The 26771-nt window shown below is 28.1% G+C and overlaps 4 protein-coding genes across 12 annotated transcripts in view; 1 reads left to right on the forward strand and 3 right to left on the reverse strand.

The window, feature by feature from the left end:
• LOC114120912 (D(4) dopamine receptor-like) overlaps positions 1 to 6358 on the reverse strand; it is a 123451-nt gene extending 117093 nt beyond the window's left edge. For 4 of the 5 annotated variants that reach the window (XM_027983010.2, XM_050199880.1, XM_027983019.2 and 1 more), the window contains exon 1: positions 170 to 301. The gene's annotated coding sequence lies outside the window, so the exon portion shown is untranslated. Of the gene's footprint in view, positions 1 to 169; positions 302 to 5898; positions 6046 to 6105; positions 6152 to 6223 lie in introns of those variants that run through there. The other variant, XM_027983027.2, reaches the window with a different exon arrangement.
• A 159-nt stretch (positions 6359 to 6517) lies between these two features.
• Positions 6518 to 8643, forward strand: LOC114120751 (transcription elongation factor SPT4). 2 transcript variants are annotated; one of them, XM_027982768.2, is made up of 5 exons: positions 6518 to 6613; positions 6704 to 6800; positions 7530 to 7636; positions 7703 to 7758; positions 7841 to 8025. In XM_027982768.2, exons 2-5 carry the CDS (start codon positions 6732 to 6734, stop codon positions 7957 to 7959), a joined length of 351 nt encoding a protein of 116 aa, XP_027838569.1. In that variant the 5' UTR covers positions 6518 to 6613; positions 6704 to 6731; the 3' UTR covers positions 7960 to 8025. The 2 variants fall into 2 exon arrangements, with proteins under 2 accessions (XP_027838569.1, XP_050055845.1); XM_050199888.1 differs by adding an exon at positions 8405 to 8643 and having other exon boundaries at positions 6554 to 6800; positions 7841 to 7959.
• LOC114120732 (switch-associated protein 70-like) lies at positions 8015 to 14528 on the reverse strand. 3 transcript variants are annotated; one of them, XM_027982750.2, is made up of 10 exons: positions 13855 to 14525; positions 11097 to 11216; positions 10824 to 11030; positions 10517 to 10750; positions 10059 to 10273; positions 9734 to 9914; positions 9543 to 9679; positions 8637 to 8773; positions 8403 to 8527; positions 8015 to 8230 (listed from the first exon to the last, which is right to left on the reverse strand). In XM_027982750.2, exons 1-10 carry the CDS (start codon positions 13939 to 13941, stop codon positions 8135 to 8137), a joined length of 1539 nt encoding a protein of 512 aa, XP_027838551.1. In that variant the 5' UTR covers positions 13942 to 14525; the 3' UTR covers positions 8015 to 8134. The 3 variants fall into 3 exon arrangements, with proteins under 3 accessions (XP_027838551.1, XP_027838542.1, XP_027838559.1); XM_027982741.2 differs by having other exon boundaries at positions 13878 to 14522; XM_027982758.2 differs by lacking the exon at positions 8015 to 8230 and having other exon boundaries at positions 8413 to 8557; positions 13878 to 14528.
• A 5522-nt stretch (positions 14529 to 20050) lies between these two features.
• LOC114120499 (double-strand-break repair protein rad21 homolog) lies at positions 20051 to 26715 on the reverse strand. Of its 2 annotated transcripts, XM_027982422.2 has the most exons (11): positions 26600 to 26715; positions 26420 to 26528; positions 26154 to 26333; positions 25841 to 26070; positions 24788 to 25775; positions 24484 to 24699; positions 24034 to 24243; positions 22564 to 22683; positions 22313 to 22459; positions 22090 to 22248; positions 20051 to 21101 (listed from the first exon to the last, which is right to left on the reverse strand). In XM_027982422.2, exons 3-11 carry the CDS (start codon positions 26295 to 26297, stop codon positions 20976 to 20978), a joined length of 2340 nt encoding a protein of 779 aa, XP_027838223.1. In that variant the 5' UTR covers positions 26298 to 26333; positions 26420 to 26528; positions 26600 to 26715; the 3' UTR covers positions 20051 to 20975. The 2 variants fall into 2 exon arrangements, with proteins under 2 accessions (XP_027838223.1, XP_050055831.1); XM_050199874.1 differs by having other exon boundaries at positions 26420 to 26680.
• Between the last annotated feature and the right edge of the window lie 56 nt (positions 26716 to 26771).

Below are 26771 nucleotides of genomic sequence, written 5' to 3' on the forward strand. Positions count from 1 at the left end.
TAAGCTTACAACTTCATATTATAATTTCAATTAAATACAAAAAACAACTAAAGCTGATTTGTTAACACACATACATGATCATGTCTAAATTTTAAACAATAGTGCCAATTTTTTTATAATTTTTAATTACGCACATATCAACCGAATTAATATTAAAAGCAATACTTACAGAATCTATCAGAAGAAACAGCGGAAACGTGCGAGCGATGCCGGCGAACTGGCGCCCAAACCGCGCAAAATGCCGTAGACTACCCCAATGAAAACCAACTATCACAGGCGACACCACCAGTGGCGCGGTAGTGGGATACTACATTACAGGTTAGGTTCGCGCACCATTTTTAAGGTCAGCACGTGTTTAGTAAAAAAAAAAGCAAGTTTTCCACAGTATCCAAGTTGACATACAAAATAATACCCTTTTCGCACCATCTATTCAATTTTCGTAAATATTTACAAAAGAAAATTACATTGTATTGCTAATGTTATTCAACAACCAAATTAGTTAGTGACCAACAAAACAAATCTCAGAGAATACCCATAGAGTAAAATCAGTCAGACAAAATAATACGTAAGGCTGACTTAGATCATACACTTAAGTTACGCCACTAATTTAAAGCTAACACATAATGCAGATAATTTTTTCATTATTAAATATAAAGATCTCGTTTTAAAAATGTATTATGAATATAATGTGCAAATAAAATACCTAATTGATTATGTAATTAATTGTAAATATATTGTAATTTATGAAAAACAGTCATAATTAATCAGTGAAGAAAATATTATACGAGTACTTAAAACTTTTGTATCCAAAATCAAATAATTTAGAATAATTAAATAGAATTTTTTTATATTATTCTATTTAAATTTTAAACATGTTTCCGTAGTAAACATTTTTTTTTAAATAACATTTTCTATTTTATAAATAAAAATACACAAACAATAAGTACACATATTTTTATAACATTTCTGTAAATACTTTATAGAAGGTATGTGTATCCTTCTTAAAAAGAAATATCTACGTACGTTTGATATAATCGTATTTTTTATTTTTTTACTATAATATTCAAATCTTTTTAAAAAAAATTAAAACATACTTGCTTTACATACTTTAATGCATTAAAAATGAACCAAGAAAGCTGTACTATAGTTATGTACCATATATATTTTTTTATGGATATATATTTTTAGGTAGTAAATGATTCTATAGTAAAGCCCTTAGACATTAGCTTTTCATTGTTTCCGGCGTACGGGCAATGCAACATCTTGCAAAATTAATAATTAAAATAGAACCGCTATTGTTTGCCTTCGAGCGTTTACACACCATAGAATAATAATCAACTAAATTATGTAATAACTAAGAGAAACATGCTCTTTATTATTTTAACATTATTTTCAAAACGTCTGCCCCATTTCGTTGTCTGATTTTCCTACCGTTTTCAACACTAAATTATACATGCCCGCATCGGCCACATCTACTACATACTGGTGTTCAAACTTTAAATGTATATAATTTAACATACCAGAGTAAAGAGTAAAAAAAAAAAATTAAACCAACAGGTTCGATAAATATTAACAAATTCAATAATTTTATTTTAGTTCACTTAACAATTAATAAAACTATTAACTATTAATATTGCATCAACAATAACTGATTAATAAAAACTATCCATTCAATTTTACTAATGTAGGTAAACATTTTCCAACGTTTCTCTACACATCTACCATCTTTCATACCTTATCTATAAATCCAATTCATAAAATTAGCATTTATGTGATAATAAAAATATAAATTATTAAAATTTTAAAATTTTAAAATTTGGTTTCAAATAATCATTAATTAAGAATTTTAACAAAATATCAGATAATTAATTGAAACAAACATTTTTGAAATATAAAATACATTTTAGCTTTTAAATATTATACAGGCATCTTATCTACTGTTTAAACCCTACTTCCAATACAGAAACTTCACCGTCCGTTCAGGATCTACTATATCCAAAATATTTCCGATCTGTGCTGGTGTTCCCCAAGGAGAGGTTGCAGCTCTACTGCTATTCACCCCTGACCAATCTACTACCACCCATACCAATACTGGAGACTTTGCTGACGACCAGGCAGGATAGTCGAATTGCACTTATTACCTAAAAAAAAAATGATCGAATTGCACTTGAATTGAAAAAAGATAAGGTAATAGTCGAACTACACTCGGGTAAAAAAACAGGTAGTGGTCGAACTGCATTTGGACTCAAAAAAATTATTTCCACAAAAATAACATGCATTTGAAGGGATTAAACGTTTAAAAAACGCTCATTTCCTTTCGTACTTACAGACTTAGAACTGACAATGATTTTAATCATTGACGTGGTTAAAAACAATGATTTTATACATACATCATGTTATTAATATAATATTATAAATATATATTTTAATTTTTAATTTTTTTATTTTAAACTTCAAATACAATTATTGTCATAATTGTATTTTTTTTCACTTCGATCATTTTTTTGTAGTAATAAACTAATAATAAACTTCAATTAAAATTTTAGCTAATTAGTAATTCACTTTTGAGCATAAATTTAATATATTTTTCAATATCATTTATTTTTTCTGGTACCGTGTAGTTGAAGATCTTGTATCAGTATTCTGCATCAAAATATAATTGTTTGTTTTTAATTGCTTTAAAACACCATTTTCCGGTTTATTTTTTAGATTTGTAATCAGTTGCAAATTTTGTATTTTACAATAGATACCATAATAAATTGCGATTAATGGAATCTACAACTTATTATTCTACATAATAGAATCATGTCATAGACAGTATTCTAACCACGCCAATGAATAAAATCATTGTCAATCCTAAACCTGTAAGTGGGAAAGGAAATGAATGTTTTCTAAACTTTAACTTTTTCAAATGCATGACATTTTTGTGGAAATATTTTTTTTTGAGCCCAAGTGCAGTTCGACCATTACCTGTTTTTTACCCGAGTGCAGTTCGACCATTACCTTACCTTTTTTCAACTGCAATTCGGCTATCTCGCCAGGAGTGCTTTGTCGTCGACAAAATCCCCAGTAGTGGTATGGATGGTAGTAGGTTGGTTAGAGGTGAATAAGTTAAATAGTAGTGGAACTGCATACAACCGCTCCTCGAAGAACACCACTACAAATCGGAAATATTTTGGATATAGTAGATTCTGAACGGTTGGTGAAGTATCTGTCTTGGAACCTAACGCCAGAACAAAGGAGAAGCTGCCAGATTATGAATATTGACATAGTGTACAAGAACAATCGATTAGCTGACTACCCAATGCCGTACGAGGTTCAGTATCAAATTAACGTTCTTGTTGATGAATACAACTTACAAGGTATGCAACATCACGTTTAAAGCTATGGAATCCGTTCTTAATAATTATCCCGTAGTTAAATCCGCGTTTAATAAAAATTTCTCCTCTGTCAACGACGCTATATAATGAATGTATTAGGTATTTTTTAAACCAATGTAATAATTAATAATAACGTAATGAATTCTAGATTTTATATTGTACCTAATAATACCATATTAGCTAGCGCTATTCTTGGTTCTATTATCTAAACCAAAATTTAGGATTGAATTCATAAACGGTAGGTATAATATTACCTGTCAATATAAATATTAAAAGTACCACTAGCCAATTTTGTAATAATTTTGATGAAATATTAAAAACTTTACTATGATCAAAACAAGAATGAACATTATAATAATAATAATTTAAATATAAGTCCACATAAAACGTATAAGTAAGAAATTAATTTGTTAACATTTTTAGCAATTAATCTATTTTATGTCAAATGTCGAAAGGAAACGTAGATTCACATAACGATAATTAAAGATTCAGTATGAAAATAATTTTAAAACATAAATATTGAACAGTCAACAGACCATTTCATTCTGACTCAGACGTTTATCTTGCAGTGAGCAAAGTCGTTTATACATTATTCTTGGTGGATTATTGTCCGAAGGTGTTAAGACCAAGAAACAGATCGTATAGCAGTCCGATTGTGTTAATCAAAAAGAAATCTAGTAAATATAGGTTATGTATAGACTATAGAAATTTAAATAAAATAACCGTGAAAGATAATTTTTCAACAAATCTAATCAACGATCAATTAAATAAATTGCGAGAAAAAAAGTATTTCTATTTATTTGGACCTTAAAAATAGTTTCCATATAAGTTCATAGGTATGTCGTATGTGTGACAAATTTATTTCGGCTACTTCAATCGTTATGCCGCTAAGACGATACGAATACCTGAGAATGCCTTTTAGATTAACCAACTTGCCTAGAACAACAATTCTCAAAATATGGACCACGAGCAGAATAGTAGGTACTGGGCCGTGAACCATATATTAAATATTATATATATTTAAAATAATATTATTATACATTTTTGTCATATACCTCATAATATTTCTCGTTAGATAGTTAGAATAATATTTAATCAATATTAAATTACAGTGTACAATAAGTGCATCGGTATCGGACGTATGAATGTAGTTTTATCTCATATACCTATATGCATATGATACGTTATCGTATACATACACATTACACTTATATAATAGGTATATAGGTGAGGTAGGTTTTGTTATTACCTATTACTTTTAAGTGTGCCTCAAAGATTTTTTTACAAAATTGATGGTCCGCACAATTAAAAAAGTTAGAAACCGCTGGGCCTAGACTCTAGAGTATTCAGTCAGCTTATTCAATTTGTAGATGATCGCTCCCCGTATAATTATACTATTTATGCCGAACATTGGGGAATATTGAAAGAAGTTTTCCGTTTACAACTAAACACGATTTACAGTTTTTTTTAAACAAATGTTCTTTTTTTTGGTTTTAAAGAGGTTGAATACCTCGAGTATTTAGTGAATGAGCATGGTATACGACCTGACTTAAACCACATTAATGCGATGCTTACCTATCCTATTCTAAAAAAACCCAAAATCAGGTCAGTCAATTTTTGGATCTGGCTAACTAATTTTCGCCTTTTTATTCCTAATTTTCCGACTATAGCTAAACAATTATACGACCTCATAAAGAAAAACAAAAATTTTGTTTTTGAGAAAACGAACAGAACGTTTTTAAATGTTTAAGTACAACGTTCACTAAGTCTCCGATATCGGTATCTATTTATCCATCAAAGACACAGAATTACATTGCAACACTAGCTCGTCCGGATTCGGCATTATATTGTAAAACTATTTATAAATATATTAAATAAACTATCTAATAAATTAAAATAAGTCTACTGAAAGTCGATTAATAAACTTATTTTATATTTTAGTCAACGCACGTCCTCAAGTGAGTCAAAATTTCATAGTTTCGAGCTAAAGTGCTTTACACTCTCTCATACAACCTACGCTATTAAACACTTTCATGTATATTTTAGTACGCCGTTTTTTTAAACCTACTATCTACATTATAGAGTATAGACTACACTGAAATTGTATGAATATACTGATAAATAATGAAAAATGAGAAGTGTTTAGATTATAGAACATAACTATTAATAATTTATTATTATTTTGCATACTAGTTTTAATGTTGCCTAGTGTAAGATATAGGCAAAATATGTACATTAAAATTGTAAATGTAATTTTATATGTTCATAATACGTAGCTAAAAAATTGTATACATAAAATATAATTAATAAAAAAATGGCTAAAAATCTGATATAAAATAATACATTTTGTAAAAAACATTTGATCTCTGACAGTGTCAGGTTACCCTACAGACAAGGTAAGCGGGTGATTGGAGAGACAAAAATTAAGAGGCGGCAAATTTGCCGAACTTAAAAAAAACATATGTTTATAATATTATATTATAATTAATAGATATTAGCCTTTAATTTATAGACTCACTGAAATGATTTCTTTGAACGCGATCAACTTGAATTTTTATGATTAGCGAAACTATGTTTTTCCCGTAAAATTTGAAAGTGGAAAATGTCCTGCTTGTAAACGGCAAATTGCTTAATCCGCCATTGATCTCTGATTTTTTTGTTATTTCTAAACATACATTATGTTTTAGTCTTTGTTCATATTTAATTTTGTTATTTTTAACCATACCAATTTTGATGTTTAACAATTTAAAAATTGCTTGTGAATTTGATTTCTGGAGTGTTTTAATGAATATATACATCAATAATTTATTATATTTATGAAATATTAAATTTGCAACACTCACAAATATCGTATGTGGTCTACAGTCGGTCTCAAATAAATAAATTAACAATTATATCAAACTCCCGCAGCTATGTTCACTTGTGAATATCGCCACAGACTATAAAATATTTAATATAAATTTAAAGTTACTATTATTCACGATTATAAAGAACTTTATAAAATAATAAAGTTCTTTATAATCGTGCTATTATTATAATTTGTTCTGTATTGTAATCTGTTATTGCTATCATTTTTTTATAATCTCTTTGAAATACGGATGACTGTGATAAAAATATGTTTTCTTGATAATATTATCACAGGACACGGAATCGTCAATACTCAAATATCTTATTATTATTATTCTGTGCAATTAATAATAATTATCGCGTTTTGAGTTTTCACAGTTTTACAGGTTTATATTTTTCAATTATTCAATCAATTTATAAAAATTGAATTTCACTTCTAGTTCCTTTTATTAATTATTTTGTGTACGTCATTTTAGAACCTGTACGGCCATCATCCAAGCTACAATGTCGCTTGACTCGATTCCCAAGGATATGAGATCCGCTAGAGCCTGTCTTGTATGTTCGTTAATTAAGGTAATTATTATTATTCATAATCGAGGAATAAAACATTTGTGTTTAAGTTATCTTAGCATAAAGTGTATTATACATCTAGTTTAATCAATTTAATTCTATTAATTAGCCTTGTTTAAACACCACTTTTTACTATCATCAAATATTTTAATAAACTATCTATAAATATTTTAACTTGAATAAATGTAACATAACTCCTTAATATAATTTCATGCATTATTTATTGATACAAATAAAACTCATTAAGAGTACTCTCTTCCCACCTTTTTGTTCTATGCCACATTGAGAGTTTACAATAATTCAATTTTTTTATCAAATTGTTTATATTTAAAACAATGCAGTTTAAAATGCTCATGGAATTATCTTTAAATAAACTACAAATTAATATCTTACCTTTTTAGTTTCATAAACGATTCACTTTAATAACATTAATGGCTAATGCTAACAAAACTGATAAATGTGAAACACTGAGCATAAACTTGCTATGTTACACTTGTAAGACAACGATGAAAAATGTATATGTATCATCCTTTTAAATTGTTTCAAAAATTTTAAGTAAAAACTTTACATTTCTATTAAAATTTAACTTAAAGTATGTAAAATCATTATTCTTAAATTATAAATGAACGAATAAAATAAAATGCTTATTGATAATTAAATAATTAAAACAATTTTAATTGATGTTGTAAGCTGATTTAATTAATAGTTTAATGATTTTTTCCCCTCATACAGTCTTTTGATCAATTTGAATTTGATGGCTGTGACAATTGTGATGAATTTTTGAGAATGAAAAATAATCGTGATCATGTGTATGATTGTACAAGTTCAAATTTTGATGGGTATGTAATTCTTACTACTTATAAAAAAAAACTATTACTATAATTTCATTTTATTTTATTTCATAGAATGGTTGCACTAATGAGCCCTGAAGACAGTTGGGTTGCTAGATGGCAAAAAATTAGTAAGTTTCAATTTTCATTGAATATTATTGTTAATTATAGGAAATACTTTAATAGATATTTAATAAACTGTTAATCTTACAGATAGATTTACAAAAGGCATTTATGCTATTTCTGTTGCTGGTCGATTACCTCCAAATTTTGTAAGAGAAATGAAAGCCAGAGGTATACCGTATCGTCCAAGAGATACAACATTCAAATAAGTACTTTTCCTTTATCTCATAACTTGTGTTTATTATATAAATAAAATTGTGTAACTCTTTGTACAACTGGTTTTATAATTTAACTATAGAAATTCCATACATTTTAATATACAAAACTTATAATAATGAAAAATAATTATAAATAAATTATTAAAAAAAAAAGTAGTTAGTCTATTCATTTATAAAAATGAATTGGTCGTTCCTTTGTAGATGGTATAAATGACATTGTTCTCCTCACTTTAACTTGTGGTTTAATGTTCAATGTATTTTCCTGTAAATACATAAAATTAATCTTAATTTTTAAACTTTTTTTATTTGCTGTTATCGCATATTTAATATTCTTAAATCTCTATTATATTTATGTATTGTTAATATTTTTTTGCATTTGTATGCAACTATAATAATTATTTTATGTTTTTAAATATAAATCAATAATACATTACAGGGTCTACTATTGTAATTGATGCAACAGCTTTTTCGGAAACACTAATCTTTTTTTGAGCTCTTGTTAATTCGTCGTCAAGTCGCTGTTTTTCAGCTTCCAATTCAATTAACCTCTGTTGGGCTTCTAAAACAATAATCCAATTTTTTTGTCAAGCTAAAATATTTTACGTATTTAATTATAATTTTATAATTTACATGAACTATTTATTAATGAATTATTATATGTGTTTTACCTAGCAATTGGTTTTCTTTCTCTCTTTGTTTAATCTCAAATTCTTTTCGTTTTTCTCGTTCTTGCTCCAACAATAATATATGTTCTTCCTGTAATCTTTCTAGCTCTTCTCTTTTTTCCCATTCTTCTCTTAATACTCTAAAAACAATGATTAATAATACTAAAAAGTAAGGACTCGAGATAAAACAATAAACTAGTCAGTTTCATTTCATAATAGTGAATTGTATGAACAAGTTTTTTTTTATAATCACTTATTAATGGTTAGAATGCCTTAATCCTAACAATTTTAAACATGGCCAAAAATTGGTTAATAATAAACCAATTACAGCATTATTATTAAGAAGAAGTCATACCCGCATGTGTTATCTCTGTCTTATACACATACGACATGGACAAAATGTGTTTACACAATCTGAGTAGAACTAGTTCAATTTTGGTTCTAGAGTAAATATAACAATTTTTAAATTGAATTTCGACAATATTTCTGAAGACAAGATATCCTCAAAGGCTGTTGAGGTTACGTTTGTTCCATTATTAATATAATGTCCATTTTATTGTTATGAAATAGCAAAAATGTCAACATTCTTAAACGACCTTTGACTTTTCAGAATTAAAATTTTTTTTATATGCAGCGTTTGCACTCTTCCTCAGAAATATTGTCACAATTCAATTTTATAATAGGTATATTTACTCTAGAATCAAAATTAAGCAAATTCTACTCAGACTGTGTAAACACGTTTTGTCTAAGTCATATGTGTGTAGGAAGAAGACAAGTCGTCATGCGGGTATGACATCCTCTTAACAATATAGTAGTTATAATAGCTGATTTATTCCTCTAAGTATTTTGATAGAACATGTAATATTAGTTAAAACATATGTGTATATACCAATATTTAACAATTATTACCTAGCTTGTAAATTACGAACTATTTCTTCATCGCGTTTTGCCTGTGTTTCTTCCTCTAGTAAACTTTCCAATTCTTCAACATGTTTTTCACTAGCCACCTTAAGCTCTTTCGCCTGAATTTCCATAGCCGCCCTAGCCTAAAATATTCCAATATTAAAACCAATAATATTAAAACTTAATATGATACATACTTGTTTCTCAGCCTGTAACTGAACATCCATGTCATGTATTATACTGCTTCTTCTATGTTTCTCTTGAAGTTCAGCCTTTCTTCGTTTTTGCCTACGTCGCAACAATGTTCGTTGATAACCTTCTGTACCCGCAGAATAAGATATTGCTAATTTTAGAGCTGATAGCCATTGTAAACGACTCCTTAAATATTGAATATTTATTAAAACATCACATTATTATATTTTTAAACTATTATAAAATTAATTTACAAAAACCATCGACATGGCCAAGTCATATACTTTACAACTAGTGTCACTCTGCTTTATTTAACAAAATGCTAATTACCTATGGTCCTTTGTGGCTAATTCAAAAGTCCTTTCAGTTGTATGCAACATTATACGTTGTAAATTAGAATCCACCCAACATCTAGGATCTAATGTTATAGATCCACACTGTTCTTTTTCTTCTTCATTCTTATAGTATAATAGTTGACATGGTTTTAATACAAACCAATATTCTCGTAGTGTTGGCAATAAATAACCTCGTTTCAACAATACTCCCTGACAAAAAATATGAAAAATATTTTTTTAATTAAAAACATATTAAGCTTTATTAACTTTTGAACTAAGTAAAGGTGGTGGTACCATTTTTTTTTGCAAATTAATTGTAGTTAATGGATTTAATCAATTGAATACAATCTAATTAAACCTCTTTACATTTTAGGTATGCTAATGTTGAGTTATAACTTGAAAAAAATTTAATATTAAACTTTCAACTATAAAGTTCAATTTTAGTTGCCTTACTTTTTTTATTATATCATCAATAAATGTATTTGTAACAGCATTTAATGCTTCCACCAAGCCTGCACGGTCAACGCCAGCTAAATATCTCTTCTCTAGTAAAGTTAAAAATGTACCAAACTGAAATCCACTAGTATTTCCAATGAGCTCTTCAAAACCAGATTGGTCCCAGTCGGCACCTAATGAAGTAACAATTTGTGAAGCCACCAAACCCACTTCAGATGTATCCATAATGACCTTTATAGGTATACAATATCATTAAATAAATTAGAAAATTGATTTATCAGGAATATTTTCGATAAGAAATTACTTGAAATCGATTTGGCCTTTCTGGATCCACTACGAGCTCAGACAAAAAACAAAATACCCTGAATAATTTATACATACAGTCCTCTGGTAATACTTGGCATTTAGAAATAAAATCTTTTTTACAAATTAACCAACATGTCTCGTCAATATTTGATTCAAATCCTTGAAGTACTGGTAAAGATAAAATGTTTGGAAGTGAAAGAAAAACCTAAAACACAAAAATTTCTAGTAAAATAAGTATAGTTCAATCAACTAAACATTTATGTTTATTTACTTCTCTTAATAAATAATATTTGTAATGTTGAAAGTTTAGTGTTTGTGTACTTCTATAGTGTTCAAGGCCTTTCTCTACACCATAAAGGTCAAGGAGAATACCAATGTTTGCCGTTAAAACCTATTTATAAAAACAAAATAAAATAATATTATTATGTATTGTTTTACAGATGATTTCCTTTACCTTAATAATAAAAATGCATAATTAATATATTTGTATAGTTAATAAAAAAAAATTTTCCCAAGTCCATTTAAATACTATATTTAAAATGTATATATAATATTTGTCAATAAAAGATTTAATTATTTTTATTCTCATTTGTACAACTCTCTACAAACATCTATATTCTCTATTGTGTTATAGCTTTTAGTTAAGTACCTATACGGATGTATTACATGATACTATACAGTTAATTGCAATAGTAGAATCACATTATAGGTCTAATAAAAATCATACCTATGTAATTATATAAGTACATCTAACTAATTATCAAGTAGATTATTTTTTGTTCCTACAACAAAAGTACTCTATTATTTCCATGGTTTCAAAATAATGCAAACATTGAATGTTTTAATTGAACATTAATATATTAAAATTAAAAAGTTCCCATTTATCAACATTTTTTATGAGTATCAACTCTGATTTGTTGACTTGTTTTAATAATTTTAAAGAAATATTTACATAATAGAATAGTATAGATTAAATCATAATTTACTAGTATATTTTAATAACTATACATCTACACCTACTCCAAATTTTATTTTTCTGTTTCAACTTAAAATTATTAATTGTTTAATACCAATTATCTAACTTTATTGTATTTACTTATTTAAAACGGATAGTTTTAATATTTTTAATCAAGTAAAGTGGCATTGCACATTTTCAAAAACAGATTAAAAAATTAAAATAAAAAAAATATAGGTATTTAAAACTTAGGAATTAATCAAAAAGTATTCAAAATAGGAAAAAAAATATAATCAGAGTTAATATGTATAAACATATTTATATTATTACCTATACTATAATATACTTAATGATTAGTACTTTTATTCAAAATAAAAATTTATAATACTATAGACCTAAGTACTCTACTGTAACATTTGAGTAGATAGCTGATAAGAAAACCAATTACATAATAATATGGATAACTTTACCAATATTAAATATTTTATAGATACTTGTAAATATATTTGTTTTTATTATTTTATGGTATAGATATCAAACTTAAATACAAGATAACAATTTATCATTTAAACAATCAGTACCTATTACTATTCCATATTATGGACTTTTTCCATCAATTTAAATAAAAAAAATTCAAAATATATTAGGATACAAGAACTAAGAAGTCATAAAAATAAATAGGTAGGTACCTGCTTTGGAAAGTTACCTATCTACATCTAACTCAGTATAAATACGTTAGAATAAGTAAAACTACTGAATGACATCATCGCCCATATAAGTATTAATGTATTGTGGAATGGCTAGAATGTATACCATACCTACACTATAGGTACATTCAGTAGTCATGTTATTACCACAGAATAGAATAACTAACATAATCATTCACAGAAATTACATTAATCGCATCACTAATCCATGCACCAGCTATTTTAAAGTGAACTTATTATTTATTTGTTTTTTATAAAATTGTACACCTATAAATTATAATTATAGATTATATTCTATGATTTAAATTAAAGTTCATTTTTAACTTCAACAATACGTATTGTAATTTAGCCGATTTGTTTTAGTTATTATTAATTTAATGTCCATAAGTATTTTTGTAGTTGTACACTATTAACAAAGAAAAAATAAGTATAATAATTATTAATTGTACAGTAATCTTTATTCTTTCTTTGACCAAAGTGTAAAACAAACGGAGATTATGAACAGATAACATAACTAGATTAAGTAGGTGTGGATGAAAAATACTAGGTATTATAGCGAAATATTTTGATGTACCTATTAAATGTAATGTATTCTGATCATTGGGAAAACGTATCATTTTAAATAAAAGTAATTATTTTACGATCGTGACGTCATCAGTGATAAGTTCACATATATATTGTACATCTATAGACGGCAATGTCATCCACGGCATTCAAAAAACCATTTGAAAAGTGACGTCACCTGGCACGAACGACAATTTGGGATCAAAACGATTAAAATAATTCTGATACCTAATACAGCTAATCAAAGGACATGTACACATTATTTTATAATTATACGCTGTACATAATATATATATTCATAGATATATATCAAATTACTATGTTGTGGTAGAATAATGTGTACAATAATAATTATTAATTTATAAACTCAATCTCGAGATATACATGCTGTTAATTTAAAAGTATTTAGTAAGATTTAATTTATTCAATATTCAAGTGTATATAATATCAAAAATAATACGAATTACAATTTACAGTATATAATAAATTTAATATATTATAATATTATAATCTATATAGTCTACGACATGCGTATACTAGATACAATGTGATAATTTATATTTCTATAAAATATCTATATACCTACATATAGATATAAATTATATTTTACCGACATTTTAAAAACTGAAATCATAATTATAGGTAAAGATACCTATTTGTTAATTTTTCTCCTAAGTCATCATCCAAATGTTCGTACCCCGGCTACAGGCACTCAGTAGAAGGTAGTAGGTATGTAATGTATAATTATAATAATATACTATAATAACGTTAATAACGTAGTAGTGACAGAAATATTATTATACCATAGGTCCACAGGTACACTCACTTTGAGCTTGGACTTGACCACAGTCCCTGTATCGTCCGTGTCCAGTGAGTTGAACGCTTGCCATATGCAATTGGTGACGTTCTTCAGTAGCGTCGCCATCGCGGACGCGCCGTAAATATATTAGGTACGTTATATCGCAGAACAATATTATGTGGTTACGATTATTTTTTTTTATCGTAATATTCCGTTCGTACCTCGCCTACTATATTATTTTAGCAAGTGTATGCAAAATAACGTTTATCTACAGCGTGTTTGTTATATATATATATATATTATAACGTGTATAGGAATTTTATAAATACCGAAAATAAAAGGTAAAATTATTAGATATCGTTCGAGAGAACTCGATGTGAATAATTATATCGTATACTACATAATATACTATGCGTGATAATATTGAAAAGTCGCGCGCAAAACTAGAGCGGAGTAAAACCCGGACGACACCACAACTGCGGCGGCGGGGTACTGCTCAGGTTCGGCGACAGAGGTCCATCGTACGACGACGTTACCGCGCCGCCGCGACGTAAGGCCGCCGCCACCGCTTCCTTGGTCCGGTTCCTCTCGCCGCCGCCGCACGGCCATCCATTCCCCGCGACCACGGTCTTGACCATATATGAATGAACATTCAATGTCGGCGCAACGCGTTTATACCTATATACGACGGAACACATAAAATAATATACTTATATAGCATAAATAGGTTCCTAGTTGCATAAATATTATTTTATATTATACTAATAATATAATATAGTCATGATATAATATACCTAATTAGAAAATATATCAAATTTAAATATAATATTATTATATAGGCTTATAATTTTCCTAAACTTTTCGTGATTTCGAAAAAATAAAAAGTTTTCTGTGGACACTGGGTCATGCCCACGTGTTGATTCACTCTTATACGATTAATGTGGATATAATATAGATACAGTATATTATATGTTATACCTATAGGTACTTAGCAAACAAACGCACAACAGAAAAGTTCCGATTGACAGAATCATATATTTTATAGTTTTGTGCTATTATAAATTTAATATTGGAATTAATCCACTTATTATTATCAAATTTAAATCATCAGTCGACTATAAGAGTATTGGCCGTATTAGTTATTTTTTAATTTTAAAACAAATTTTGAGCATTTTTAAATTTAACTATTTTATATAAATATTTTAAATTATAAAAATTCAAAAAAAAAAATTCAACGTACAAACACAAATGAATGATGATTAATGACTATCTTAAACTTTTGAATTTGATTATTAATTCATCAGATTTAAGATCAAAGCTAACAACATAAAATTTACCATCCTGTACTCCTGCAATAAAACGCAACTTTGCTGTACCTACATAATATGTTATAGGTAGGTTTATGACTACGTTAGGTAATAAACAAGTTAGGTTAGGTTAAGTTTATTAAAAATAAACAATTCGTTTTATTAAGTGGAGTCAAAGCAAATTTTGACTCTTCCATTTAAATTAAATTACCTAAATCCTCTCAATTTTTTAAAAAATATTTTTAAATTAATATAATTTATTTGTGGAGATTTAAAAGTTTTACGCATATAAAAATTACTCTATGCGCAATTACATTTTTAAAATATGCGAATTAATATTATAAAATACCTATTAACTAATTATAATTAATGGGTAAAACCTAACTCATTTTTAATGTGAACTTATTCACAATGTTATACGGTAAGGTGGAATTAACTAAAAAATCAATAAAAATAATGTATATATAATATTGTAAAATATATAGGTATTATAGTTTATTTTAATACTTATAAATAATTTTAACTAATAATATAGGTAACAAAAAAATGTAATATTTTCGACAAAAATTAAATCAACCTACACTCTACAGTAAAACTAATATTAAAATTATTTAATTATTTTAATACCTATAAAACATACCTTATATCATGAAATATGTTTAACGACTCAATAAGCTAACAGCGATCTCCGTTTAGAATCGTTTTTTACATAATGTATGTATGTAGGTAGATACATAATATATCATCGAATTTAATTTAAAATTTTAAATATTTTAACACACCCATCACAATGACCAACTCGACCTAATGTACAGCAAAACGATACTCACTAACCACTTTTTTTGTTCTATATCAAAAATTAACGTACCTTATTGTAAAGCCTATATATAGTTAAATGGATCGCTCTGTATGCCACGTTATACATTATTATACAATTTATTGTTGTAGTTTATTGTTTTTGATGTGTGTGTGTGTGTGTCAGAAACTGTGTATACTATCTATATTGAATTTTTATTATTGTTATGGTACTATAACTACTAAAGTAAATTCGTAGAAAAAAATGTTCTACTTGGAAAATTGTTCAGATATAAAAAAATGTCATGACGAATAATCACATATTATAATTGTTTTTTATTATTATATAACTGTATTACAACGTTATACGTTATATTACTATTTTGACAACATCAATTTATACAACGCCTATATTTATCATACGCCCGTGACGATGACATACGGTTTTTAATGCGTTGTCCACGTATACTCTACGTAGGTATAGAATGTACGGTGTATGTATGTATAAATAATATATAGGTATCTATGTAAAATTGTTTGCGTTTCCTTTTTTTACGACAAATTAATGGAACGTTCGAATGATAATTCAGGAGTTCAGGACCAACATAATTTTGGCGATGTATTTTATTATTAATCATTATTTAGATGCGTACGAATAGCATGCCAGTGTCGAGGATAAATAAATTTGTTATTCTATTTCTTAACTAATTGGGGTTTGGTGGTCGGTCAAATTAAAATGTGAGCAGAATCCAAATTAGAAATATTGAGGTGTAAGACTAGAATACAAGATACCACTCGTCCCATCACTATAGTTTTACTAATTATTCAACAAATACGTTTTTTCCATAAAAATAAGATTTAAAACATTTTCCATATAAAAAAAAAAAAATAGGTACCTATACCTATATTCTAATGTCTAATTTTCAACACTAGTAAGCTACAATAAGACATTATTTTTTTTTAATGTAATGTATCTTCATGACTTCATGCCTATAGGTACATATAAATACATAATTCACACTTCTTATTATAAATAGTTGGTTTAACAACCTGACTTATATGTTGACACATTCACCACTTTATTACTACAACTAATTATTATTAAAAACCAATAGCAATCATTTATAAACAAAAATTTCCCTCGTAAATCACAAGACCCTATTTTAGCACCTACTGGCTACTACTATACTAACCCCGAGGGTGGTGGTGAAAAATACTTAACGAGCTATTCTCATATAACTCACTAAACATAGGTACAAAAAAAGTTTGTGCCAAAACTGACCAGCCGTTCTTAAATTCTCAATTGATGAATTACCTAACCTAACCTCCCGAGTGCGTCCAGTAATAACCCGCTATTTCAAATTCCGAGCAGTTCCGGATTCCGGAATAAAGTACCGCCCGAGTGCGTCCCAGTTCATTTAAGGTTACCCAAGGTGCATCACGATTCACGAGGAGGTGAACTGGCTGCTTTCACCCCAAAAATATTTAATTTGTTATGATTCATTTTATTGTAATTTATTTATTTTGTTTTTAAAATTTTAAGTAAGTGTATTAATTTTTATATTATTTACTTATATATATTTTTATAATTAATATTAATTAATAATTAATAATTATATATTATAGTCATAAACCTAACTTAACCTAGCGATTTTTTTTTCAAAGTGAGTTTTAGCGTTTTATATAAGAATATAAAAAAGACGAATTTAATTTAAAAGTTATCGGTAAAAAACTGATAAAAATGTAAATAAAAAATATATTCGATAACTTTTATTGAAAAACTACTAATCGATTACCTACCTATGTTAAAAATATCAAATTTTCGAATAGATTATTTATTTAAACTACTAAATACTATTCGGTAATGCAAGCTGTCCGAGTAGTTATGGAATAACTATTGAACAGTTCGAATAATCAACTTCTATCAAATAGTCACTATTGATCTATTCGATAGTTCCCATCACTCGAGTTCTGAGAGCTAATTATCGACGGTGACGGGTTCACTGTGGGCTCACAGCTAACGCAATCTCCGATGAATGGACGACCACGTCATGTCATCTATCGATGACACACGAAAGTCGAAAGTGTGAGTGTTCATATATTCTAAGTAATGGTATACTGAAAGTGGCGGATACGAGGGAGGGCGATAGGGCGATCGCCCCCTCCTTGAGCTGTATTTTTTAATTTTTATACTATAAATTATAATATTAGACTGGAACTCACTGCAGAGAGCCGATGTTTCATTTATGACCCCCCCTCTTGGGTGACTTCTAGATTCGCTAACCTAACTAGTAATTTAATTTCAACACAGCCCGAGATACAATCACTCTAATCAGAAAGGACCTACTCGTGAATATGTGTAGCAAATTTTGTTATAATACTTCCTCCATCCATAGGTACCTAATGGACAATGGATATAACCATTAACCAAAATGGCAAAATGGTATACATTCTTAACAGCCAACACCATGATGTAGTGCTGTGTAGGCCAACAAGAATCATTTAAAAGAATTTAGTAGCTACCTATCGGTGACGGGTATTACAAGTTATGACATTTATTCTCATTTGATCTTTATAACGAAGAACGTTTCGATATCCGCAATAATTATCGAACGCGACTTACACACAGGCTACTGGAACCCATACGGGAGCGAATTGAAGTTCTAAAACTTACCGACCTCATTAATTTTACTAGTACATAAACCGAACAGGTAATAGCCCCAAATTTTTAAAAAGCTAAATAAATATACTAAGTAAAGATTTAAGATACACATTTAGTCAATATATCAACAAACATCAACATGATATAGTCAATATCATTAGTGTAACACTATTAGATAAACTGCAGGGCTTCAATATAAATCGAGTAAATGTGGACAGATTAAATTAATATCTTTCGAAAGTATGATGTACCTTGTACCTATATAAGAAATCATATTTGTATAATACCCACTAACTACTAATAATAATTTGCAAAAATTTCAATATAACTAGGGCTGGATCTAGGGAGGGGGCAAACCGCGGCACTTGCCCCGGAAGACTTGGTCAGGGGCACCAAATTACCAAATAACATTGACATAATAGTAGGGGGTTGAATTATGAGAGGGCGCTAATTTTATGCTTTGCCCCAGCTAAAAATTATGCTAGAAATGACCCTAAATATACTTATGTAGCCACTAAGCTTAAGCCATATAAGTACAACAATAATAATAAACACCGAGCTATAAACTAGTTATTATTATGCTACAAGTCATTTAATTAGTAAGTACCTAGACACCTAGTTGAATTATAAATTATGATTTAAAATTTACTTTTTTTTGTTGGACTATTAATTATTAGTAATCACTATTCACTAATCACCATACAATAACCAATGAAATCATAAATATTTAAGAAAGGAACAATTTATTGCAAAAGTACATAACTCCGCTATCAGTTTTATCTAATTTCTTCAAAAAGATCAATGATCTTCGGACGGCCTAAAGAAAAAATAAATACACCTTACACCAGTGGTTTCGCACAATACCCTTTCCTAACAATATTTATAATATATATAATTTTTATATTTTTAATTATCATTAAAAATATATGCAGCCCGCAAATAATTTTCAAAAATCACATTTGGCCTTTACTAAAATCCTAGTGAGGACCGCTGCCTACACTTAGTCCAAAAATTAAATAAGAAACTAAAATCGTATATAGAACGCTTCTAGTAGCAAAAAACAAGCATGAATGACAATTGTTGTTTTTCACACATGCGCACATCAAAAAATTTAAAACTGGTATTATTTTAAATAGTAAGAGATAATGCTGCTAAGTTCCGGTTCGGACAAACTTATTCAATGTAATGTATTGAATATTATGGAAAACATATTATGACATTTTTTATTTTATCATTAATTAACCACTTAATTGATTGTATTTATTTCTATAAATTAAATAATATTACTCAACTTAACCAATGCAATTATAAATTTTTATTTAACCTAGGTACTATTTAAAATTTAATAATTTAATGTTATCAAAATGTAGTACCTAGTACCTACAACACTGAAAATCATGAGAATAAATATGTAAATTTAAACCATAAGGGGAAAATTTCGTAAAGACCAGTTTAAATATATTAACACATCTGTAACTTATTCATACATTTAAGCCTGTTATAAGATGATAAACTAAAGAGAATTACATAACACTAAATGAAAAAGGTGGCAATAATCTTGCCAAAGCAAATATAAATTATAACATTAAGACCCACATGTGCTATCTTTGTCCTATCAATTTTGTGTTATTAGCTAGGTATAATAGAGTAAGTTTGCCTAATATCAAATAGTTACAAACCCCAATATGTACGATAATAAAACTGGCATTTACATTATAATAATTAATGTAATTGGAACGTTAAAATCAACACAATAATATGACTTCATTATTTAAGTCCAAACATACAAAATTTGTTATTAATTATAATTTAATTTATAACTATTCACTAATTATAAATAATTTATAAACATATGTATATATAATAAATAAATTAAAAACATTTCATTGTGTATTCCAAAAGTACTTTAAATAAAATATTTCCGAGATTGATAAAGAGTAAATTTAAAATCATGGATAAACACTTAATCAGAGTTATATATTATAATCTCTGATTAAAGGTTTGACAAAATGTAGCATGATTATAATTGGTATTTATACTTAATTTAAACAACTACAAAAATTGTGAAAGTATACATAAGATCAAACAAATAATTGGAGGACATAATATATAAAATCACATTATTTAAATATAAGTTGATCTCCTGTATACCAATCTTATAAACAAAAATAATAAATATGAACAAAATTTCCTTAAATTCGATTTACATCTATTTTTTCTATCTAAAAACATCTTAATAATAATATTTATTTGTTTACATAAAGCGCATAGTGTTGTACTTGGCATAGGTCTTTTGAACAAAATTTCCATTTTACATAAAATTGTTATACTAATAAAATAAAATCCATTTTGTAAAAACATTTACAGCTTTGGATCAGTGAAACATGCGCCTTTCACCAGCTGGATAGGTTCATAAGGGGCAGATTGAATAAGCTCTAAGACTTTGTATTTTTTCAAAACCAGAACTGAATAAAACTTCTGAGCTGCCTGAAATATCAAAGAAACATATTAAAACAATAAAATAGCTAAAAAAAAAAAAAATACTGACACTTTCAAACTCATATGGAATATTGTATTGATATAATATTACTAAGTATTTAATATATATTTATGTACAAATATAATTCTATTAGTTTTTAGTATAATATACAATTAGTCAATTACTATAAATCTTAAACCTTGATTAGGAATACAAAATTACAAATTGCAAAACCCATATAGCTTTAACACCATGTGAATGCTGGCGGTCATCTGTGTTTTTCAAATTTTATCATTGGTAATTACCAGCACCCATAATTGATCATTACTACGCCACATGACCACTGGTTTCTATAAACAGTGCAGTAGAGTAGCAGAAATAACTATAATTTATTTAATATAATTAACATTTTATTTATTTTTTCAAATATAATAGTATAGGGGTAACCAACATGAACGTATTAGTGAGCTACATGGACAAATAAAATTATGCTAAAAGCCAAAAAACATACATTTTATATAATTTAATAAATGTATATAAAAATTTACCAAAAAAATTAGAACTCATAATAATAAATAAATTTTGGTTTTATAAATAAGACGCGAGCCACATTTCACTATGTCAAGAGTCAGAAACTGATCACCAAAATAATAGTATAACGAATCAAGAATAACATAGTAAAACATGTTTGGAATACTGATAAACTACTTAGTATGATCGCCTGCAAACACATGACAATCAACATGTTTATAAAGTACACTTTGTATCATCATATAACAGTAACAAAAAACATCGACCGATTTTGATATTAGCATATTCTATAGAAATAGGTTTTTTATCAACTTTATAGTTCAAATGTCAATCATTAAATAACATTCAAAACAGGGCACTAAAAGTGCTTTAGACATTGTTACTGCTGTGTATAAAAACCCTGTTGACTGAGGTTACTATTATACGAAAATATAGTTTTAATTTTTTTTCATTTAATAAAATTACCTCTTTCCTCCGATTTCTATAGGTAAGATCGTCAAAAACAAGAGTATCTTTTTGTGCAAATCTCATCTTAATTGTGTGGTACAACTGATTAGCTCTTTTGTTCATTACTCGTTCTTCATATTGTTCATTTGTTTCATGAGGAGCCTGTTGTTCTTCCACCTTAAATATAATATAATGAGTATATTACATAAGCTGTTTTAAAATATTAGATTACTAAACTTACAGGTCCAACAGATGCAGGATAATCATAATCTTGGTCACGCCAAGGTGTTACCCCACCTCTCGGTGAAGGTAATCCTGGTGTAACAGGGGCATTATGATGACCATCATATCCCATATTATCCATTATGACTTGATTGAAATCATTAGACTAAAAATAATAATTAATATTCATAAATCATAATAATAACTTTTACATACTATTAAGCATTTGTTTTATTTTTTAATTTTAACATATTATTTAAGTTAATTTACTTGATTTATGTGATTATCGTAACCCATGTTTTGTAATTCTGGTTGTAATGATTGATTGTTTGCTTCTGATGTATCATGGACTGATGGCGGTGCTTGTAAATCATCAAATGGATTTATGAGCTAAAAAAAGGTTAAAATAAAGTTTTTTTTATTTTTCATATAACACATTACTCAAATGATTCTAATAAATACATTATAGTAATTTTGTAAGAATAAACAAGGAATTATAAAATATTAATTCAAAAATAATAATTAGTATAATATTTAACTATGTATAACCTTAAACTTTGAAGGTAGTATTTGGTAACAAATAGGATATAATTTGTATTTTTGAGTGGTAAAAATTAAAATTTCCTATAACTTTTTATGCTAAACCAGTTTTCAACAAAATGTATTAATTTTTTTTGTTATTCAAAAACAAATAAATATAGAAACTTGAAATTTTCATCAACAATTAAAATTCTAAGAGTTTGAGATTCAAATTTGTAAAACATTGGATATTTTTACCTATAATAATATAATACCAAACTACTTTTTTTTTCAATTTAACAACAAATAACCGTAGATACTTAGAATTCGCTAAATATTTATATTAATGTTTCCTAAAAATAGATAATTTTCAAAATATTTACTTTTTAAGCTATTTATTGAAATTTTTAATTTTTACTTAAAAGCTAATAACAATAACTTAATATGAAAAAATATATATTATTATAATACTTAATATAAACTAATAAAAAAATAAATGCAATATTTTTGGAAAAATTAAATCAACCAACCATAATACTGATAGTAAAATAAATAACTTTATCCTAATGGCTCCAATTTCACATGTTTTTGATGGAATATCATTACTTTTTGTACAGAAATTATAAGTAGCTACTTATTCATAACAAAATTAATACCAAATGGTTTTAGTTAAACTACTGTATTTTCCTACGTTTATAGGGTATAATTGTCTTTTTTGTGTTATTTTCTATATTTTCTTAAAGAAGTATATTACTGCGAGCGGGTCGCCTCAGATATTTGACTGGGCATATTTTAATTTTAGGAGCAGCGATATAGGAAAAGTTTTGATAATATCTAAGAGCTATAAAGTCGGCAAATAATTTTGATAGCTGATTATTTAGATTCTAACATTACATTAAATTATAGGCACTATAAGTAATAATTTAAGGGTTCCTAATAAAATCAATTAATTGGAAAATTAATCAAAGAACATATGAAATATATTTATTAACTTGTTTCTGCTCAAAATGGTTTTTTGTATACAATAACACATAATTGAATTCAAGTTTAACACATCTATCATTGTGACCCACTCAACACCTCACCTAATATACAGCAGAGTGATACCAAATTTTTATCTTTTAAGTTACCAAAGAATTTACTTTCATTAATTAAACAATTTTATAGAAATGTACCACATATTTAGCAGCAAACGTTTAATGAATATTTAATTTTAACTACCTGGTCTTCATTATTAACTGGATCAACTGACTTATGTGCGGGGGTTCCAGGGGGTAACATTTGACCATTATCATTTAATGGTGATGTTATAAATGGTTGTGGTTCAACTGGCTGTTGTTGATTAATTTCAACATGTTCCGTTTCTTCAGGAATAGCTGGTGTAGGAGGAGCTACAGACAATGGTGCAGGAATTTCCACTTCCATAGATTCCTTAGAAAAAAAATACCATTTTAAGTAATATTAATAAGTTAATTAGAACAATTTAAAACATTTTACATTATACTAATACAAATATTTTAATATTAACCAAAATGTATTTATCAGATTATGAAACTTACATATTCAAAATTAAATACTTCACAAATCTACAATTTTATTTTAGTCTTTTAATAATTATAAATTGTAAAAAGTAATTAGGTAACTAATTTGTTATAGATATAAAATACTCACTACTTGAGATGTTACTTCCGGTATTGGTGGCAAAACATCTTTTTTAGCTGGTTTTTGATTTTCTTCATCAATAGGAATTTTTCTTTTACGGCCACGGCGTCCAGGTACTGGGCCAGCTATTGCAGGTAACACATTTTCTTCATCTCCTTCAATACCACCTTCACCATCTAATTCATCATTATTCAATGTTTTTGCTGTTAAATGTCTTTGGTAATTCTAAAATTTAAAGAAAAGTCCATTTTATAATTAAAGTATAACAAAAATGTATATTAAGTTCAATGTAATAAAATAAATGTGAACTTACTTTAGCTAATGGTATGGCTGGTATATTTTTTCCAGGAAGAGCAAATAATTTTTCTACACCACCTGTCTCTTTCCAGTGCATTAGTCTTTTAGTAGGTGGTGCTAAATCTAATGTAATTACAATGTCTGTTGTATCGCTCAATTGTGCTTTCATTTCTTCACCAGAAATATTTTTTACTTCATCCACAATAAGTTTTCGCTTTCTTTTAGTCTTTGGTAATCCTCTCAATGCACTAGCATCAACTGGAGCTAAAGCAAAACTTTCTTCTTCATTCTGTACCAAAGTAGTTTGATCTACAGAAATATTCTGTTCATTTAATGGCTCAGGTTCTTCAGATGCTTGATCATGTATATCATGCATATCGTGTATATCATGCATATCTATATCTGGTGGAGGCATTAATGTCTGATCTCGGGTTGGCGAAGGTATAAGACCTAATGCACCAGCATTAGGGAATGGTAAATTGACAGGTGATGCTGGTCTTGAACCATCCGAGCTTTGTCTTCCTGGACTAGGAGGCATAAAGTGATCATCATCATCATCATCATTTCGGTTAGGTGTATTGAATGGTGGAGGACTAGGAGGACCATCGGGAACTTCCATAGGAGCAGAAGGTACATCGTCAAATAAACCTCCGGCTTGAAAAAAGTTATCAGTGATAACTTGACCGATATTACCTCCAAATCCATCATCTCTAATCGGGGCATCCATTCCTAGACTGTTTTGGCTTAAAATGCCAGATCCAGCAGATGTAGAAGGTATAGGTTCTTTATCACGGTTCATTAAATGGTCTACACCTTCACTAAACAGCAAGGAATGTTCAATTCCATGACGGAGTATATCAGAATTCTCAACTTCTGAGAATCCAAATCCTTGGTCAAAACCTGAATTTTTAGAAACCATAGAGCTAATATTGTAATCTTCGTGCAAAGTTATTTCTTCCGCTCTAGACTGATTTAAACTGAATTGAGCTTCAATATCAACATCACTACAAATAAAAATAATTATTAAATATACCTTGTTACATGGTTTTGATTGTAAAAAAATAATTACTTCAAGTCTGGCATGGCTGTATCAAAATCATGAAATACTTCTGGGAGTGTAATAGCATTAGTTGCTGCTATATGGTTATCCTCTGGCAAGTCAACCATGCCTGGCCGAAAAGCCATTTTAATTTTGACAAATGCTTCATTACAATCAGCCAACAGGTATTTAGCTTTACGTGAATAAATTCGAACCACACCCAACAAAAGATGTCCTGAAGTACGTAGGGCCATTTTCACCTATTCAAATATACATAAACAATATAATTAGGAATGTGTTTAAATACCATTAGTATGGCAGATAAGGTAACATTCACACTCACTTTTGGCTGCAATATTCCGTCAACAGATGTCTCAATATTGGTTTCAAACACTTGGGCTTTGGTCAATTTCTTGTCCCAATGGGCAGCTAACCAGATACGGGCAAGAGGCCCTTTCTTGGACAATGAGAAGTGCGAATAAAACATGATGACGACTGGATATTACTATCGTATTAGTTAAATCTACAACAAACAGGTATCATTCATTAAATATCGCGCGTCTAGCAACCATAGATGTAAAATTATCCAAAACTAAATTTTATATTTACCTGTCAGTAGAAAACTTCACGAGTCGGTGATAACGAGACGACTTTTTTGGTCAAACGCTTAGACGCGATCAGGCTCCGCAACGATAAAATGCATCGTTACGCACCACATCTAAGACAAAAATACAAAATTCTAATTTATCCAAATCAATTATTATTCATTAAGTGTTTGCGAAAAATTACAAAAACAAAATAAACGGTTTACGTAGACTGATGATGAACGGGTTTTGTGAGGGTAAACAAACGACAAAATTAATAATATGGCGGACTGGGCGGGAGAACGGTAAATGTTGGGCGGGAAACGAGTTCGGTACAAAACACAAAGGATTATTCGAGAAACAGCGCCTCAAAGCAT

The sequence above is a fragment of the Aphis gossypii genome, chromosome 2, assembly GCF_020184175.1.
Source record: "Aphis gossypii isolate Hap1 chromosome 2, ASM2018417v2, whole genome shotgun sequence".
NCBI classification, from domain to species: domain Eukaryota; kingdom Metazoa; phylum Arthropoda; class Insecta; order Hemiptera; family Aphididae; genus Aphis; species Aphis gossypii.

Coding starts and splice junctions, on each gene's coding strand:
- LOC114120751 (XM_027982768.2), top strand. CDS start 6,732: ATGTCGCTTGACTCGATTCCCAAGGATATGAGATCCGCTAGAGCCTGT. Junction 6,801..7,529: donor TTGTATGTTCGTTAATTAAG/GTAATTATTATT, acceptor CCCCTCATACAG/TCTTTTGATCAATTTGAATT. Junction 7,637..7,702: donor ACAAGTTCAAATTTTGATGG/GTATGTAATTCT, acceptor TTTATTTCATAG/AATGGTTGCACTAATGAGCC.
- LOC114120732 (XM_027982741.2), bottom strand. CDS start 13,976: ATGGCGACGCTACTGAAGAACGTCACCAATTGCATATGGCAAGCGTTC. Junction 8,774..9,542: donor GTTCGTAATTTACAAGCTAG/GTAATAATTGTT, acceptor CATTGTTTTTAG/AGTATTAAGAGAAGAATGGG. Junction 8,231..8,402: donor CAATTACAATAGTAGACCCT/GTAATGTATTAT, acceptor ATGTATTTACAG/GAAAATACATTGAACATTAA.
- LOC114120499 (XM_027982422.2), bottom strand. CDS start 26,297: ATGTTTTATTCGCACTTCTCATTGTCCAAGAAAGGGCCTCTTGCCCGT. Junction 22,249..22,312: donor ATCCTGCATCTGTTGGACCT/GTAAGTTTAGTA, acceptor ATTATATTTAAG/GTGGAAGAACAACAGGCTCC. Junction 21,102..22,089: donor ATAGAAATCGGAGGAAAGAG/GTAATTTTATTA, acceptor TTGATATTTCAG/GCAGCTCAGAAGTTTTATTC.